This window comes from Monodon monoceros, unplaced genomic scaffold (assembly GCF_005190385.1).
Source record: "Monodon monoceros isolate NGI ecotype Baffin Bay Population unplaced genomic scaffold, NGI_Narwhal_1 Super_Scaffold_21, whole genome shotgun sequence".
NCBI lineage: Eukaryota > Metazoa > Chordata > Mammalia > Artiodactyla > Monodontidae > Monodon > Monodon monoceros.
The window spans coordinates 107,051,683-107,072,209 of NW_021703778.1; the positions used below are offsets into that span (position 1 = coordinate 107,051,683).

At 35.8% G+C, this 20,527-nt stretch overlaps 1 protein-coding gene across 5 annotated transcripts in view; it reads left to right on the plus strand.

Annotated features, from left to right (window-relative positions):
* SCFD1 (sec1 family domain containing 1) overlaps nt 1-20,527 on the plus strand; it is a 142,663-nt gene that overhangs the window by 32,532 nt on the left and 89,604 nt on the right. For 4 of the 5 annotated variants that reach the window (XR_003795863.1, XM_029237660.1, XM_029237661.1 and 1 more), the window contains exons 5-10: nt 1,337-1,459; nt 2,733-2,820; nt 7,186-7,275; nt 9,405-9,460; nt 10,616-10,701; nt 13,714-13,813. Coding sequence is in view for 4 of the 5 variants with exons in the window: in XM_029237660.1 (XP_029093493.1) it covers nt 1,337-1,459; nt 2,733-2,820; nt 7,186-7,275; nt 9,405-9,460; nt 10,616-10,701; nt 13,714-13,813 (543 nt within the window). In the remaining variant the exon portion in view is untranslated. The remainder of the gene's footprint in view (nt 1-1,336; nt 1,460-2,732; nt 2,821-7,185; nt 7,276-9,404; nt 9,461-10,615; nt 10,702-13,713; nt 13,814-20,527) is intronic. The other variant, XM_029237663.1, reaches the window with a different exon arrangement.

Genomic DNA, 20,527 nt, shown 5'->3' on the forward strand with positions numbered 1-20,527 from the left:
TTAGCTGAGACAGGACGGGGTCAAAGGAGACACTGATTCAGGGGCTCTGGCTCACTGAGGCCGGTGGGAGGGAGGGGCACGGTGTGCGGGGCGAACCTGCGGCGGCAGAGGCCAGCGTGACGCTGCAGCAGCCTGGGGTGCGCTGTGTGTTCTCCCAAGGAAGTTGTCCCTGGATCCCGGGGCCCTGGCAGTGGCGGGCTGCACAGGCTCCTGGGAGGGGAGGTGTGGATAGTGACCTGTGCTCGCACACAGGCTTCTTGGTGGCGGCAGCAGCGGCCTTAGCGTCTCATGCCCATCTCTGGGGTCCACGCTGATAGCCGCAGCTCGCTCCCGTCTCTGGAACTCCTTTAAGCGGCTCTCTTAATCCCCTCTCCTCGTACACCAGGAAACAAAGAGGGAAGAAAATGTATCTTGCCTCCTCGGCAGGTCCCGAATTTTTCCCCGGACTCCCTCCTGCTAGCCGTGGTGCACTAACCCCTTCAGGCTGTGTTCACGCCGCCAGTCCTCTCCCAGTCCTCTCCCTGCGATCCCACCAAAGCCGAGCCTTAGCTCCCAGCCCCGCCCACCCCGGCGGGTGAGCAGACAAGCGTCTCGGGCTGGTGAGTGCCGGTTGGCACTGATCCTCTATGCGGGAATCTCCCCGCTTTGCCCTCCGCTCCCCTGTTGCTGTGCACTCCTCCGCGGTCCCGAAGCTCCCCCCTCCGCCTCCCGCAGTCTCCGCCCGCGAAGGGGCTTCCTAGTGTGTGGAAACCTTTCCTTCTTCACAGCTCTCTCCCACTGGTGCAGGTCCTGCCCCTATTCCTTTGTCTCTGTTTATTCTTTTTTCTTTTGCCCTATCCAGGTACGTGGGGAGTTTCTTGCCTTTTGGGAGGTCTGAGGTCTTCTGCCAGTGTTCAGTGGTTGTTCTGTAGGAGTTGTTCCACGTGTAGATGTATTTCTGATGTATCTGTGGGGAGGAAGGTGATCTCCGCGTCTTACTCTTCCACCATCTTTCCCCTCTCCTGGATTTTTTTAAGAAGTATGCTAATATACAAGTATGCTAATTCAAAGCAGTTTTGTACACTACTGTAATTAATAGGGTTTTATTGATAATATAATTATAGTATCATAACTTTAATTATTAAAATACATGTCAGTTATATCTGGTAACCAAGTAACCAGTACCTCTTCATAACTTTATTCTCCTGGGATACTTTTTTTGTATCATTTGTATAACCTGTCTTTTAAATATGCATATTATCCTCTAAAACCTTGCTCTTATAGCATCTAAAAGATTTGCATTGGTCATTATCCTTTATACTATCCTATAAGAATGAAGTATTCATTGTATTCATAGGATCTTCGAAATCAACTCTATGAATCATATTATTTAAATTTTATTTCTGCTATTTCAAGAAGTAAACTGGAAGATATTGCAAATGCAGCATTAGCAGCTAGTGCAGTAACACAAGTAGCCAAGGTAAGAGGTTTTGGTTGGCTGATAACATTTTGTTAAATGTAAAATTTAGTAATATTCTGAAACCTATAAATAGACATTGGTGTCTAATTTACAAAGGACTGGAACAACCTAAGAAATATTTAGACCCAGTACTTCTAGAAAGAGTTCTGATAGTGTAAATTATCTTCAACTTGGACTAGGCAAAATAAACCAAACTAAAGGAACTTATTACTCAGTTAATTTGAAAGACAAAAATAAGAAGCTGAATCTATTTTTGTTTTGGGCTGGGATTTGTATAATTTTTTTAGCTCAGCTTAGAAATAGTTGGACAGTTGTATTGTCATAAATTATACCCAGAATATTTTGACATTGTTTTATCAGTGACCACTATAGTCACCATACTATCTTCAGGTATTTTTTTAGTCAGGAGAGAGTATCCAAGGGGGCTATATTGCATATTATAAGAAAGAAGGCCAGCAACTCTATATCATAGTCACTTTTAGTCATGTTTGGCTTAATTATAAATAAATCTATAAAATATATTCTTGGTTGTAGCCCTGTTTTGCCCTTTGTTTCTTGAATTTGGACAAGATATAACTGAAAATTCTACAGAATGATATAGGGCGAATAAAAGACTAAACAACCATGCATTTAATTCCCATTCTTTCATACTAATAGATTTTTCATTCTTAGATTTAGATAGTCCACTACTACTTCTGATTAGTTTTTAAGGCTTATGTCTTATTCTTTCTCTTCCAAAATTTATCATTAGTTTTACATGAAATAATGTGAACAGTTTTCAATTTAACTACATTTAACATATCTCAGATAGTTTTCTTCATTTTTCTCCTGTTTTACACTTCTAAAGAACTAGTGTAACTTTTCCCCACCTATAAATATAGTTCACAGTGTAAAAACAGTTACTATGACTTTCTTAGAGAAGTATGATTAAAATGAATATAAAAATTAAAATTGTGGTTTTTCTTCATATTTGATATCCATTCCCATCCCAACCACAATTTGTTTTAAAATTTTATATCTTCTTAAATTTTGTTTTCTGAAACTGTTACTCTCCTTGATAATTTATTGCCCAGAGTCTTGTTTTTTTTTTATTGCTTTTTAATGTTACTTTCTCATTCTTGTCCAATTTGGCAATCTACATGCTACATGGTATAATTTTTAGTTATTGAATATAATTATAATTTTATTCATTTTATCATTAGTAGATTAAATCAAACTAAAAGTGCATTCAATATTGTAAAATTGATTTGAAAACCTTTTCTTTTGTTTCTAGGTTTTCGATCAGTATCTCAATTTTATTACTTTGGAAGATGATATGTTTGTATTATGTAATCAAAATAAGGAGCTTGTTTCATATCGTGGTATGTAAAAATAGGAATTTTATAATTCATTGTTAACAAAATGAACAGTGTACTGTAGAAAAACAATAGTAAACATGTTTAGTGCACTCCAGAACCAGCTTTGTTTACAGCCCATAAAGAAAACAAGTCTCAGAGACTTGAGTTCTGTCACATGTAGACAACACTTACTAAATCTGTTTTGTAAGCTCAATGAAGGACCAATTATCTGACCTTTTAGTTACCCCACAGCAACTTGCACGAGTGGTTCACTCATGGTGTGTAAGACAGTATTTTAGTAGTAAGATTCAGTTAATCTTTTAGTACTTTGATCCTTGGACAAGAACAAGTTTACTTTGCTTCTCTGTGCTTTAGTTTCCAAATCTGTAAAACGGGAATAATAGTACTATCTACCTCAGAGTTTTTAATGGGAGTTAAATGCATTCGTGTATGTAAAATGCTTGGAAAAGTTACTGGCATATCCTAAGCACTCAGAAAAGGTTGGTTAATGTTGCTATTTGTCAAGATCAGACAACAACAAAGAGTCAGCAGCTACTAATGTCCTATTATGGAATGAAGTATTGATATAAGTACCATTCTCAAATATAGGTTGTTAGACACCCTTGATTCTTACACCCTGTTCATGCAGTGGTAGGTTTGAGTATTGGTATTTGATCAAATGCTATCTAACCACCTCTGAAGTTTGTATTCCCAGCTTTGATAAACTGACCATTCCTTGGATGTAGATTAAACTTAACAGACGCACACGCATACACACAGTTAACAGACACACATGCATACACACACACACATGCACACAGGCACATGGACACCCACACCGTGTTTTATTGTCTATGCTGATTCTTTTTCTTTGTAAAAACACTTAACATGAGATCTACTCTCTTAACATTTTTAAGTATATAATACAGTATTGTTGATTTAGGTACAATGTTGTATGGCAGATCTCTAGAACTTATTCATCTTGCCTAACTGAAACTTTGTGCCCATTGATTAGTTATGTCAAATATTTTAAAGAGAATTGCAGACTACAAAAGATGTGATTAGCCAATTCATAGAAATAATTATTAATTTGATACCTAAGGATTGAGATGTTTGGGGATGACTAGAGTTTCAGAGGTTCTAAAGTAGGGGCCTCCCATGGGGCATTTGGAAATGTGTAAGGACATTTTTGATTGTCACAATTAGCACTAGCATTTAGTGAGCAGGGACTAGGGATGCTAAATCTTCTGCAGTGTGTAAACCATACTCACACAGAAAATCGTTCTGCTCAAAATACTAGTGGTATTCTATCATAACACACTGGACCAGGTGGTAAGCTCCCAAGAGAAGAGAGCATGAATCTTTTGGTTTCACTGAGCTCCATAGTATGCCTTCTTGCTGAAATTAAGCAACATCTCTAAATGGGTGTAAGTATTTGCTGAATTGCCCGTGTAAGAGATTTTTGACAGTACTGTAGTTATTTACAGAAGTCTGTTTACATTTAATTGACCTTTAACTTAATTAGCTACCTAAGTTACATGTTTAAAACCTAGTTTCCCTTAAGCCTTTAAGCTAAACTTGTAAATTTTGTTTATAAGTCTGTTTATTTGAAAACAAGCACCTTTACTTTTTCTTTGATTAACTCAGATTGAACTGACTAAATTATAATCAGTCTCATTTAACAAACTTAGTCAACAAACTTAGTTTGTTAAATTTCCTTAAACAGTTTAAGTTGCATTTATAAGTTCAGCCTATTCATTTTTTAATTATTTGTTTTTTAATTGATGTATAGTCAATGTACAATATTATATAAGCTACAGGTGTATAATATAGTGATTCACAATTTTTAAAGGTTATATTCCATTTATAGTTATTATAAAATATTGGCTGTATTCCCTATGCTGTACAATGTATTCTTGTAGCTTATTTTATACATAATAATTTGCACCTCTTAATCCCTACCCCTAGGTTGTCCCCCCTTCCCTCTCCCCACTGGTAACCACTTATCTGTTATCTATAGCTGTGAGTCTGCTTCTTTTCTGTTACATTCACTAGTTTGTTGCATTTTTTAGATTCCACTTATAAGTGATACCATGCAGTATTTGTCTTTCTGTCTGACTTGTTTCACTTAACATAATACTCTGCAAGTCCATCCATGTTGCTGCAAACAGCAAAATTTCATGATTTTTTATGGCTGAGTAGTTTTAAGTACTTCAAGTACCAGACCAGGCAACTTTATAAATCTAACAAAAAAAATCTGCCCAAATATTTAAATAATTATTAAAAATAATTAAATTTATAGGGAGTCTAAATTCATTAAATATTCAAGTGTTTATAAATTTGTTTTCTTATATCTCTCAACTTAAAAATCACAAGTCAGAAATTAATAATTATTGAATTAAAAGTATAAATTTAATTTATTAATTTTAAAGTATAATCACATGCTTAATCACCCAGATTCTCAATAGTATAATTATAGTATAATAATAGTAGTAGATTGCCCTATACATATTTTAAAATATAAGCTCATTTACTCCTCAGAATAACTTAATGAAGTAGGAATTAATATTATTTTTGTTTTCTAGATGAAAAAACTGAGGCACAGATACTAAGTAACTTGATAAGGAAATGGCAAAACTGGGTTACTAAATCCAGGCACTCACTCCGGAGTTAGTGCTCTTAATTATTATGTAATTATGTGGCAAATCCTCTCAAACATTACAAGTGCTTTAATTAATAATCTTAAACAGATTATTCAAAACATAAATCAACCATATTGATACCATGGATTCAATTTTTATCACCTGTTTTCCACGGATTGGGAATTTATCCAATAAAGGACACAGACTTGTCACCTTAGTTAGACTTAGGCTAATGTCTCAGACAAACCAAGTTGTTGTTGAAAGTGAGTTGAAGTTAGTGATGGACAGTGTTTTGACTGTTGAGGTCAGTTGTTTCAGAGGTGTGGGACTGAAGGGTATGGACCTGAAGGGTGGAGGCTTCATATAGATTTTACCTGAACCAGTGATTGGCAGAATGAGCTGAGTATTTCACTGGATTGGTATCCCCTGAATTTACATAATTCACGTTGTATCCTTATGCCATTTCTGTCATCTGATTTGGATAGATGGCAGTCTGCAATACTGAATAGCAGCATGTTTCCTCATCCAGATTATGGTTAAAGTCTTTGTTATTTTTATGTTCTCTGCATGTACCATACTTTCTTTGAACACTTTGTTGTATCCAGTTGGATTCTGATTTCCTCTTATGCTGATCACAAGTTGTATTGAATTTTATATTTGTTTTCACATTCAAGATGCTGGGAAATTAAACGTATTATATAGATAATATTTTAGTCCAGCCAGTCTTTTAACAAACAGTTACTGAGCATCTACTTGTCAGACACTGAGCCTAGGTACTCTGAGAGATAGGAAGATGCATAAGGCAAGGTCTTTGTCAAGAAAAGTCTTCACAGCAATGTTTCTTAAAGTGTAGCCCCAACAACCTGTTTTTCAAATGTGGAAGCCATCGCGTAGTAGAGCAGCCAGGATAGCAAAGTCACTGGTTGTCAACCTAGTGAGTAGGCTTGCCACCTCTCCATTTATTCTTCCCTCCTGGCTAGGGACCATTATTACTCTTACCTTTTAAAAACATTTGACATGTTGGTTCTTAAATTTCCAAGAAAGAAATGGGACAGAAAAGAAAAAAATGTGTAGCCCCAAGTATCACCTGAGGTGTTTGTCAGAATTGCAGATTACCTAGAATTATCCCAAATCTATTGAATTGAATCCCTGAGGGAAAGGGCTAATAGTCTTTCATTTTTAATAGCTTCCAGAGAAACTTCTTTCTCTTCTCTCCTATTCTTAGAATGAGTCTTCTGTCCAATGGAGTTTGAGAACCACTTAAGTACAGTCTAGTAGATCAGAAAAGAAATTTATATGATTTGTTATAATACAAAGAAAATGTATGTGATGTTGGTCTTGCCGTAATTGATTTATTGATACATTGTCCTTTTCTGGCAGTATTTGGATAGTAAGATCAGTAGTTTCTTGAGGCCATTTAATGTTTGTGAATAAAATTATGGAAGTCGATATTTCCTATTTGCTCTGGCAAAAATTTTGTATAATTTATGTGGTGGGTTTTTTCATATTATTACTGCTCTAATATTGATACTACTCATTACTACTACTGATATTGGGGTGGTATTTTTTTTGAAGTATAATTTTTGTGGATACTTGTTCACTTAAAATTTAAAGCATAAAAAATGTTGCTCCTTTAACTATTACAAGTATTATCAAACTGAATATTGGTAGGTGTTGAGTAATAATTTGAATAAAAATAAGGGATAAATTTTGGTCACTTTCTTCTCCTTTATCTATGTCATTTTAGCCATTAACAGACCAGATATCACAGACACAGAAATGGAAACTGTTATGGACACTATTGTTGACAGCCTCTTTTGCTTTTTTGTTACACTGGGTAAGTTTTCAAACCTTTGTTTATTTCTTGAAAGTAAGTTATTTAACAGCTCATTTTAACTTATTACACTGCAATATGATCCTTTATTATCTATCTGGATCTCTACAATCCCTCTCTCCAGAGTTGAGATAAAATATACATTCTGTACTATATAAAACCACAATTCTTCTAATAATTTGATGAAGTTAGCATTTAGCAGCTCTCTTGAGTTGTCACCTTAGATGTCTTTGGTAATTGTAACTTCCTAATATATTGTTTGAATGTTTGCTGGTGGCTTCACCTATGTGCCTGCTAATTTTCTTTTAATATTTCATTTTGAAAAATTTCAAATGCACTTCTAATTAGAGAGATATATGCCTGGTAAGTATTAAGGCAAACTCCCAAGGCTCCAGAAAACAGTAACTTTACGTAAAACACTTATCCAACATACTCTCAAAATTTTAAACATTTCTTTGGAGTATCTAAATTTACTTACAGCTACATTGTGTTTAATGTCTAATGTATGATTTTATTTGTTACTATTAATAATGGGTATGTTTAGAAATCCTCTAATGGCGATTTTAATTTTGCAGACACTGAAAACTTTTCAGTTAAAATGATCCTCACACTACATTAATAAAATTTCTCTCTTTTTCACAAATGAGAAAATTGAGAGATACATGCATAGTTTAGGATATAGACAAAAGCTTGAGGAGAATTTGCATACAGATTTTGCGGGTCCCTCCTTTCAGGGATTTTTCCCTTTAATTTCCAGCCCTGAACTCCAGGCTTTGATTTCCCAGCTCAGTGAGTCTTCTGCTTTCTGCTTGAGCTCTTTCTCCTCTGTGCCATGCAAACTGGAAAGTACCCTCAAGAGGAAAGCTGGTTAAAAGTGTCTCTCACTGTTCAAGTATTTCTCTTCTTTCAAGATTTTTACCCTCCTCCACTTTCTGCTTGCTTTCGAATGCTCTCAGTACCTTCAAATGGAGTTGTTGTTGGGTCTTTTTTTGTTTGTTTGTTTGTTAAAGAATGCACATGTATACCACTTTTAGTCATTAAACGGACATAATTAATCTTTCTATTTTTGCACACAGTCTCCAGAATTTTGCTGAATGCTAGAGTTATTGTGGACATTAAGGTTATTTTTGCTTGATGATAACTATATTTTCAAGGTTAAGGTAGATTGAAAAAGAAGTGTACAGACCACTGAAGTGTTAGAGCCACTTTTATTACGTAGAGTATCAGAAAGTGATTTTTCTTAAAGGAAAAGTTGAAATTACTGCCAACCTGACATAGAAAGATATCAATAATAAATTAAGTGGAAAAAAAGCAAATTTAAGGATGGTATGCAAAATATCCTATTTTTGTTTTTTATGCATTCCACACACACACTTATTTAGACTATATGTAGAATATAACCTGGAAACATTCATATCTAATTCTTAATGGGGTTATTTTGGGATGCTTGAATCAAGAGGATTAACTTTGTACATTTCTAATATTATTTGGATTTTCTTAGGACAGACATGTATAGCTTGCCATCAGAAGAAAACAAAGTTTTAAAAAATGTACTAATATTTCACGTTTTTACTTTTACAAGTGACTGAGCATGCTTTGTATAGAATCTAAAATGTAAGAATTTCAGCATATAAGTATTACAATGTTCTTTGTTTTATGAGATTTTCAGTGCAGTTTAATTTTTTTTTCTCATTTTAGGATTTCAGCCTTCAATAAAACTTCGAATAATAGAGAGAAATTAAGAAGTCTAAAATGAGTTGATTTGATAATAAACTGAGGCCAACTTTTAGGAGCATTTTACATTGTGCAAAGAATGTGTTTTCTATTGATACTATCTTTTAAATTAGTCAAAGTGCTGATTTAGTCAGTCCATTGAAAAAATATGGTCACACTGATTGACCCACACAATATAAAAATCATGTTTTTCTGACTCCCTTCATGTTGTCTTTATAAATGGTAAGGTCTGTTTCTGAAACCTTGCTTTTATTTTCAAGATTATAAATCCTTTTATGTTTGTAGCCTGAAATTGTATATATCTATTATATGTTATTATTTGAGGCTGATGTATTTTATAAGTATCCATTTTAATTATTAAGAGCTGAAATCATTGCTAACATCTGTTGTTAAAATAGGTGCTGTCCCTATAATCAGATGTTCAAGAGGAACAGCAGCAGAAATGGTAGCAGTGGTGAGTTCATGCAAATATCCATTGGGGATAAATAACGTGCCAGTTGTTTTCCCTAAATACCTCAAGTATTTTTGTTAATATTAAGTATGTATACAGTTGTTATGGGTTATATATTAAGTGCCAAAGGCAAATATTTTTATTTTATAACATTGGGATTACACCAAAAATAAAAAGTAATCATTGTGATCATGTGATGGAGTAAAATGATTTATTCCAATGTGAATGTGCTATTCCAGCCCTGTTTCTTTTTTACTCAAATAAATATTCCTCATTTAGCTTTGTCTCTCTAAGTAGTATTTTACACTTATTTGATTCCTCAAATCATTTAATATTTAACTTCATTTAGCAAACATTTATTAACAATTATAATCATTTTTAACATGATGAAGTGTATTTTGCTTTCCCATAATACTGGAGTAGAACATTCTGTGTAAAATGAGCATTCAAGAATTTGCTTTAAAGATTAAAAAATAAGATATTAGAGAAATTACAGAGTTACTGAAAAGAAGGTAAATGGTATGGAAAGATGGAGGAAGATACACTAACATTTTTGAGTTTTAGTAGCCCAAATGAGTCATTGACAGATAGAGGGCTAGTTTCTTTCACATATTCCATTTCTATTCTGGAGCCTCTTGCAACCACCACTATTGAGATAGCTTCCTCGGTGCAGCAAGTTATGCTTTGGGAGAGAGTGTGGGTTATTACTGCAAAACGTTTCCTATACCTAAAGTAAAGATAGTCCAAAAAAAGTGATTATTAGTGAAATCAGGTCTGAGTCACAATAGAAAAAGCATTGGTCTTTTCAAGTCCAAGTTAGGATAATATTGAATAGTAAAGAAGCTAAAATGTGAGAATTGCTGTTTTGTAAAGGAATTCTAAATTTCTTAGTTCCAAAATTAAGAATACAATGTGTATTACCCTATGCAAAGTTGTCTGAAACTGTTCTTCAAGAGTTAATGTAGCACAGGGAACTCTACTCAATATTCTGTGATAACCTATATAAGAAAAGAATCTAAAAAAAGATGAATATATGTATATGTATAACTGAATCACTTTGCTGTACACCTGAAACTAACACAGCATTGTAAATCAACTATGCTTCAATAAAATTAAATATTTTTTTAAAAAGAGTTAATGGAAAATTTCATTTTTCAGAAACTAGATAAGAAACTTCGGGAAAATCTGAGAGATGCAAGAAACAGTCTTTTTACAGGTGACACCCTTGGAGCTGGCCAGTTCAGGTATTATGTTAGTTAATACACCTTATATGCTTGAAAATGAAACATTTGTAGAGTTTTTTGGGTTGTTTTTCCTTGTCTGATAGAATACCCTTATACTGGAAAGTCTAGATCAGGGTTTTGATTCAAATCGTTTTTAAAAATACAAATGGAATATTTTATTTAATTTACCTTCTTTTGTTAGAATTTTTTGTTTTTCATTTTTATCATCTGTAGGATAAATTTTTCTGTTTATATGGCTTTTTTTTTTTTTTTTGCGGTACGCGGGCCTCTCACTGTTGTGGCCTCTCCCGTTGCGGAGCACAGGCTCTGGACGCGCAGGCTCAGCAGCCATGGCTCATGGGCCTAGCCGCTCCACGGCATGTGGGATCTTCCCGGACCAGGGCACGAACCCGTGTCCCCTGTATCGGCAGGCGGACTCTCAACCACTGCGCCACCAGGGAAGCCCTGTTTATACGGCTTTTGCAGTAAGAAGCCACTTCCTTTTAATTATCATTAAGCCTCTTGGTAATGAAAAAAAGTAAGTTGAATAACTTGTGATGCCTATGTCTATTTCTACCTATTAACTGGTTTCCATTTTTACATTAAAATACCGGCAAAGTATTTTTGTCTTTTTTACCATGTCTAATATAAATAGATAATGCCAAAGTTACTGACTGCTCAATTATTATTGAATAGAAATTTTTTTAAAAAAACTGTCCATTATAGTGTATTTAACTTTTCTTTATTAAAAATAATGGACAGGGCTTCCCTGGTGGTGCAGTGGTTGAGAGTCCACCTGCCGATGCAGGGGACGCGGGTTCATGCCCCGGTCCGGGAAGATCCCACATGCCACGGAGTGGCTGGGCCCGTGAGCTGTGGCCGCTGAGCCTGCGTGTCCAGAGCCTGTGCTCCACAATGGGAGAGGCCACAACAGTGAGAGGCCCGCGTACCACACACACACACACACACACAAATAATAATGATAATAATGGACAGTATTGGGGTGAGGAAGTAAAGAAACCCACACCAATGGCTGAAAATTATTTCAAGGGGAATAGACAGTATTTTGGAAAATTAATTATTATCCCTAGTTTTAGGTGAATTAATAAATAAAGCCTGTGAAAATAAACTGATACTCAGTATAACTGCCTTCCAGGAATTATACTCTTATGGTAGACTTCATTTTAAGTCAGTTTGATGGCTCTTACAGTTTTATATACTATTCCTATAATTTGCAGTTGATACTAACATTGTGTTTCAATTGTTTGTTCAACTGTTTCACCTCCCATGTTACTTTAAACTGTTTTGCAATTTCATCGCTGGTCTAAATATTCTTCTAAATAATGATATTTCTTATTAAGTAGAGCAGAGATATCAAATTCTCATCTGATTTTTTTTTCAACAGAAGCAACCACTATGTCATACCTTACTGAACAGTTCCTTTTTTATTGTGCTCTTGTATAGGCCTTAGAAACCAATATAAAGGCACTGTTTTATTTAGATAAATTTTTTTTAGTGTATTCACATGATCATAATATAGTTGTCTTACTTTTAGTTTGTTGTATGCATTTCTAAATTATTTGAATTAGGGGTCAGCAGCCTTGTCAGACTATTTATTGTTAAATGTATTTGAATCCAATTGTAGGCTAATGATTCTCAACGAGAATTTGGTAATGTCTAGAGACATGTCAGTTGTCACAACTGGGTAGTTGCTACTGGAATCTAATGGGGTGCATTATTGGATGCTGCTACACATCCTACACTTCACAGGACAACTTCCCATAATAAGAACTTATCCAGCCACAGATGTCAGTAGTGCTGAGTTAAGAAACCCTGCCGTAGGCTATCCTCCCTACCTTCCACCTAGCTCTGGAATAATGAACGATGGTAGAAGGTGGTAAGCGTGCCACTCCTACCTTTTTATCGCCAAGTCTTATAATTAATGCAGTTGGGAGTTCACTGTCTTACACCCAGTAGGGTGTAATGAGTTACTGAAATTGTCAGAGGTCTTTCAGGAGAAAATACATATAGTAAATAAAATCAGGTAGCAATGCCTATTGAAAATTGACGTGTACTCTTGATACAGTAGTGCCTCTAAAGTGAAATCTCTATGCCTTCTGGAGACACATGGTAACCAGATGACTTTGTGCCTCAATTTGCTTTAAATGTAGTTTATTTCATATCTAAATGATAGTGATGGAGTTAAACAATATATGACATGTCTGGTAAGTGAGTAATTATATAATTAGTTACTGTTGTAGTATAATGTTTTGGTTTCATATATTATAATGGGATAGGGTGTTGTGAGCCTCTTCTCTTGAGTCTGCTTTTTTGAATTTGTGTTTTCAGGAAAAAATTGGAATTTGTAATTTATGAAACGATTGAACATTTGTATAAATTTGTAAGATCCTACTCTCTGTAATTGTTTTCCCTGAACCTGACAATGGGTTTTCTTTTTTTCCCTTTATTCAAAAATGTAAAATATAAATCTGAGCAAAAGCAACTTATTCTTACTTTGATAACTATGAAAATTATTCTGTAGGGCTTCCCTGGTGGCGCAGTGGTTGAGAGTCCGCCTGCTGATGCAGGGGACACGGGTTCGTGCCCCGGTCCGGGAAGATCCCACATGCCGTGGAGCGGCTAGGCCTGTGAGCCATGGCCGCTGAGCCTGCGCGTCTGGAGCCTGTGCTCCACAAGAGGAGAGGCCATACCAGTGAGAGGCCCACATACCACTAAAAAAAAAAAAAAAAAAAAAAAATTATTCTGTAGAAGTATTTGTATAGATTTTTTCCTTTAAGAAAGTTCCCTAAGTAAGACTTATAATCTAGCATCATACACAGGCTCTAGGTAGTACAAAGTATTGCTTTACTTGATTGTACTAGAAAATTTTTTAGAAAGCAAAGTATTATGGAATGTCAATATTAGTATACTTACTGTTCATATGAAAATGACATATACTGAAAGTAGTAGAAGAATGTAGATGTATACACAGGTATTAAGAGTTACATAACTTTTTTTTAAATATATTTACAGCTTCCAAAGGCCTTTATTAGTCCTTGTTGACAGAAACATAGATTTGGCAACTCCTTTACACCATACTTGGACATATCAAGCCTTGGTGCATGATGTACTGGTAAGAGGCTAAATATACCACTTTTTGCTAAAATGTAGTAACATTCAATGGTCTTAATTTAAAATTAACATCATGGCTACAGAAATGCAGATGAGAAGGATGGAGCTGTGAAATAGAAACAAAAAAGGTGATGGAATTTGGTATCACTAGATGTGGATGCTGGAGAATAGTGAAGCCTTGAGGTTTAAAGTTCCAAATTTATGGTCTTTAAATTACAGGATAAATCAGTAGTATTGTTGGAATGATGGGGAACAAAAGAATGGAGGAAAATGAGTGGCTGGTTTTTTTTTAATTTTTCATACTGAGTAAGTAAATAAATTTGTTCTCCTTGGGGAGAAAAGATGTAATTTCTCCTTTTTTTCCTGGGAATCTGTTAAGCCTCATTTTATGGTAAAAATAAATAGTATTTTTTATATTACATCATATGTTTTTTGAAGTAATTCCACATAGGTAATTTCATGCTTAAAACTAAAATCTGTTTTATCCATGCATATATTGACCTACTAAACATTGTAAATAGCATGTGATATACACAGATAAATAAAAACAGCCCCAATCTTCAAAGGCAATGGAAAGAAAAGATGTATACAAATAATTTCTATAAGACACTATGTAAAAGGGCCAGAATAGTCCCCATTTGTAAGATAGAAAAATTGAGACACAGAAGTTAAAGGATATGAACCTAAATTACTGGCTTTGCCAAGACCAGCACTCTAATTTACTAAATCTTAGCCCAAGCCTCTAGGGATTATAGTATATAATAGCATCATTATTGCAAAGATTGCCTGAAATGTCATACAGAAAGGAAATGAAAGACATGCAATAGATGGTTTTGGTTTAATGGTTTATTTCTTTAAAACACAGACTCTAACTGTAAAGTATCTTTTAATAAATCAGATTTTAGGATTACTGATGGAAATTGGCAGTTCTGCACACTTCTCTATCCGAGAGTCCTCTATGATTCTGGACTCGAAGATAAGTGTCAATGATAGTAGTCAACTCTGATTCAGTAGAGAGAGTGAGAAGAATCAAAGGGACACTGGAGAGTGAGAAGAATCAAAGGGACAATGGATCCAACCCTGAGTAACAGAACATGGAAAGTAGTTTTCATAGGTCAGTAGAGGCTGAAGAACCACTATTGGAGTGCCTACTCTTTGACAGAACATTCTAGACCCTGGTTTTAGCAATAAATAAAGCAAGTGAAAATATTCCTTTCTTCCTGTATCTTACATTCTAGTAGGAGAGACAGGCAATAAATAAAATATGTAATATTTCATAAGGTGAAAAATACTCTGGAGAAAAGTAAAGTAAGTAATGGTGAACAGGATTGCAGTTTTAAAATAGGGAAGACCTCACTGAAAAAGAGACATTTGAGAAAGATCTAATGGAGAGAAGGTAGTGAATTATGTAGCTATTTGGGAGAATAGCATTCCAGGCAGAAGGATGCCTGATATGTTTAAAAGATGGCAAGGCAGCCAAAGTGGCCAGAGCAAGTAAGGCAGGGAAAAGTAGCAGGAGATGAAGTTAAATAGAACACGGGATGCAATGTAGCATAGGACATTAAAGGCCACTGTAAGGATTTTGATTTTTAATTTGAGGGAAGCAGAGAGCCTCACATAGTTTTGAGTAAAGGAATGACATCTGATACACATTTTAAGAGTATCATCCTAGCTACTATATTGAAACAGACTCTTTGGGGGCATAGGAAGAGTCAAGGAGACCAGTTAGGAGTTGCAGTTATCTTAGCAAGAGATGATGGTGTTTTACACCAGGATGGAAATGGTGAGGGTTGTGATAATCTATTGAATGTAGGGTATAGGATTGACTGATGAATGGGATGTGAGATGTAAGAGAGAGAAGCCAAAGATGACTCCAAAGTTTTGGCCTTTGCAAATGGAGGATGTTCTTTATTGAGATGGGAAAGACGTGGGAGAAGCAGTTTTCGGGGGAAAACCAGAGGTTGAGTTTTGGACATGTTAAATGTGAGATGCCCATTAAGATATTCAAGTATATAGATATCATTAGATAGTTAGATATATGAGCCTGGAGTTAAGGAGAAACATCTAGTCTAGAGAAGTAAATTTAGAAGTAGTTCATATATAGATGGTATTTAAAGCCAAGAGGTAAGATGAGATCACCAAGAGAGTGAGTATAGATAGAAGAGAGAAGAGGTCTGAGAACTGATCTCTGAGGAATTTCACCATTTAGATATTGAGGTAGTGAGTAGGAATGAACAATATAATATAGGAAGTAGCAGCCAGTGAGGTATGAGAACTAGATCTGTGTTGTTTTGGAAGCCAGTGAATTAAATGTTTCAAACAGGAGGCAGTAATTAACTTGTACAAATGCTGAGGACTAAGAAGTCACCATTGCATGTGGCAGTGTCACGGTTATTAGTGAATTTCGTAAGAGTGGCTTCTGATCACTCTGATACCAAAACCAGACAAAGATGTCACAAAGAAAGAAAACTACAGGCCAATATCACTGATGAACATAGAAGCAAAAATCCTCAACAAAATACTAGCAAACAATCCAACTGCACATTAAAAGGATCATACACCATGATCAAGTGGGGTTTATCCCAGGAATGCAAGGATTCTTCGATATACACAAATCAATCAACGGGATACACCATATTAACAAATTGAAAGAGAAAAATCATATTATCATCTCAATAGATGCAGAGAATGCTTTCGACAAAATTCAACACCTATTTATGATAAATACCCTCCAGAAAGTAGGCATAGAGGGAACTTTCCTCAACATAATAAAGGCCATATATGACAAACCCACAGCAAACATCGTCCTCAGTGGTGAAAAACTGAAACCAATTCCACTAAGATGAGGAACAAGCCAAGGTTGCCCACTCTCACCACTATTATTCAACATAGTTTTGGAAGTTTTAGCCATAGCAATCAGAGAAGAAAAAGAAAAGGAATCCAAATTGGAAAAGAAGAAGTAAAGCTGTCACTATTTGCAAATGACATGATACTATACATAGAGAATCCTAAAGATGCTACCAGAAAACTGCTAGAGCTAATCAGTGAATTTGGTAAAGTAGCAGGATACAAAATTAATGCACAGAAATCTCTTGCATTCCTACACACTAATGATGAAAAATCTGAAAGTGAAATTAAGAAAACACTCCCAAAAAAAAAAAAAAAAAACAAAGAAAACACTCCCATGTACCGTTGCAACAAAAAGAATAAAATATCTAGGAATAAACCCCCTTAAGGTGACAAAAGACCTGTATGCAGAAAATTATAAGACACTGATGAAAGAAATTAAAGATGATACAAATAGATAGAGAGATATACCACGTTCTTGGGTTGGAAGAATCAACATTGTGAAAATGACTCTACTCCCCAAAGCAATCTACAGATTCAATGCAATCCCTGTCAAACTACCACTGGCAATTTTCACAGAACTAGAACAAAAAATTTCACAATTTGTATGGAAACACAAAAGACCCCGAATAGCCAAAGCAATCTTGAGAACGAAAAATGGAGCTGGAGGAATCAGGCTCCCTGACTTCAGATTATACTACAAAGCTACAATAATCAAGAGAGTATGGCACTGGCACAAAAACAGAAATATAGATCAATGGAACAGGATAGAAAGCCCAGAGATAAACCCACGCACATATGGTCACCTTATCTTTGATAAAGGAGGCAAGAATATACAGTGGAGAAAAGACAGCCTCTTCAATAAGTGGTGCTGGGAAAACTGGACAGCTACATGTAAAAGAATGAAATTAGAACCCTCCCTAACACCATACACAAAAATAAACTCAAAATGGATTAAAAACCTAAATGTAAGACCAGGCACCATCAAACTCTTAGAGGAAAACATAGGCAGAACACTCTATGACATAAATCACAGCAAGATCCTTTTTGACCCACCTCCTAGAGAAATGGAAATAAAACCAAAAATAAACAAATGGGAACTAATGAAACTTTAAAGCTTTTGCACAGTAAAGGAAACCATAAACAAGCCGAAAAGACAGCCCTCAGAATGGGAGAAAATATTTGCAAATGAAGCAACTGACAAAGGATTAATTTCCAAAACATACAAGCAACTCATGCAGCTCAATATCAAAAAAACAAACAACCCAATCCAAAAATGGGCAGAAGACCTAAATAGACATTTCTCCAAAGAAGATATACGGATTGCCAGCAAACACATGAAAGAATGCTCAAAATCATTAATCATTAGAGAAATGCAAATCAAAACTACAATGAGATATCATCTCACACCGGTCAGAATGGCCATCATGAAAAAATCTACAAACAATAAATGCTGGAGAGGGTGTGGAGAAAAGGGAACCCTCTTGCACTGTTTGTGGGAATGTAAATTGATACAGCCACTATGGAGAACAGTTGGAGGTTCCTTAAAAAACTAAATATGGAACTACCATAGGACCCAGCAATCCCACTATTGGGCATATACCCTGAGAAAACCGTAATTCAGAAAGAGTCATGTACCAAAATGTTCATTGCAGCTCTATTACAATAGCCAGGACATGGAAGCAGCCTAAGTGTCCATCAGCAGATGAATGGATAAAGAAGATGTGGCATATATATATAATGGAATATTACTCAGCCATAAAAAGGAACGAAACTGAGTTATTTGTAGTGAGGTGGATGGACCTAGAGACTGTCATACAGAGTAAGTCAGAAAGACAAAAACAAATACCATATGCTAACACATATATATATGGAATCTAAAAAAAAAAAAAAAAGGGTCAGAAGAACCTAGGGGCAAGACGGGAATAAAGATGCAGACCTACTAGAGAATAGACTAGAGGATATGGGGAGGAGGAAGGGTAAGCTGTGACAAAGTGAGAGAGTGGCGTGGCCATATATTCACTTCCAAACGTAAAATAGATAGCTAGTGGGAAGCAGCCGCATAGCACAGGGAGATCAGCTCGGTGCTTTGTGACCACCTAGAGGGGTGGGATAGGGAGGGTGGGAGGGAGATGTAAGAGGGAAGAGATGTGGGGACATATGTATATGTATAACTGATTCACTTTGTTATAAAGCAGAAACTGACACACCATTGTAAAGCAATTATACTCTACTAAAGATGTTAATAAATAAATAAATAAAAGAGTCATGTACCAAAATGTTTGTTGCAGCTCTCTTTACCATAGCTAGGACATGGAAGCAACCTAAGTGTCCATCAACATATGAATGGGTAAAGAAGATGTGGCACATATATGCAATGGAATATTACTCAGTAGAAAAAGGAACGAAACTGAGTTATTTGTTGTGAGGTGGATGGACCTAGAGACTGTCATACAGAGTGAAGTAAGTCAGAAAAAGAAAAACAAATACCATATACTAGCACATATATATGGAATCTAAAAAAAAAAAGAAAGAAAACGGTCAGAAGAACCGAGGGGCAGTATGGGAATAAAGATGCAGACCTACTAGAGAATGGACTTGAGGATATGGGGAGGGGGACGGGTAAGCTGGGACAAAGTGAGACAGTGGCATGGACATATATACACTACCAAACGTAAAATAGATAGCTAGTGGGAAGCAGCCGCATAGCACAGGGAGATCAGCTCCGTGCTTTGTGACCACCTGGAGGGGTGGGATAGGGAGAGTGGGAGAGAGGGAGATGCAACAGGGAAGAGATATGGGGGCATATGTATATGTATAATTGATTCACTTTGTTATAAAGCAGAAACTGACACACCATTGTAAAGCAGTTGTACTCTAATAAAGATAAATATTATAAATATTTTATATAAAAAATATTAAAAATATATATTTTTATAATTATAAAAATATATTATAAATATATTATAAATATAAATAAAAAAGTGGCTTCTGTAGTGTAGGGGTTAAACACTGAAGTAGGTATAAGATAGATTGGAAGAAGTGGCATAGGTGAGAGAATATAGACAAACCTTGAAAGAGTTTTGCTGTATAGGAGAGCTGAGAAAAGGGGTGACTGCTGGAAGGGGATGTGAAATCAAAAAAAGATTTTTAAATGAGAAAAAGTACAGCATGTTTGTGTATTCCCTATTGGGGAATGATCGAAAGAGAAGAGTTGGTTGTGGAGATAAGAGTGTCCTGCAGGTCTGTATGAGGCATTAGTGACCAGGATGACTACAGACCAGGATTTCTCAACCTTGGCATTATTGACATTTTGGGCCTGATAATTCTTTGCTGTAGGGGGCTGTCCTGTGTATTGTAGGATGTTTAGCAGCATCCCTGACCTCTACTCTCTAGATACCAGTAGCAACCCTTAGTTCTGGACAACCAAAATGTCTTCATTGTCAAATATTCCCATGGGGTAGAGAGGGGTAAAATTGTCTCTGATTAAGAATTACGGTTATAGGCTGATGATGGGAGTTTCAAAGCTGGAGTTGTTTTAGGGAAGAGGACAAGTGAAGAGTCTGGGAGTAACAAGGAAGACACCTAGCCCAATCCTGGGTCCAGTGGTTTGAGATGTGTGTAAAAAAAAAAAAAAAAAAGAGGTTGTGGTCTGAGAAGGCTACAGGAGATAGCCAGTTGGTGTTCAACTAGAGCAAGAAAGTGTTCAGTGGAAGTTGAGAGTAGATGTTCAGAATAGGAGATTTTGCTGAGTACGAGTTCCAGAGGGTAGGCAGAATGGTTTCAGGAATCCAGTAAGAAAGAGAGATGGAATCTGAAAAGGGGTGGCATGATGAGTTAGTTTTGATAGTCTCAAATTAGATTTGGT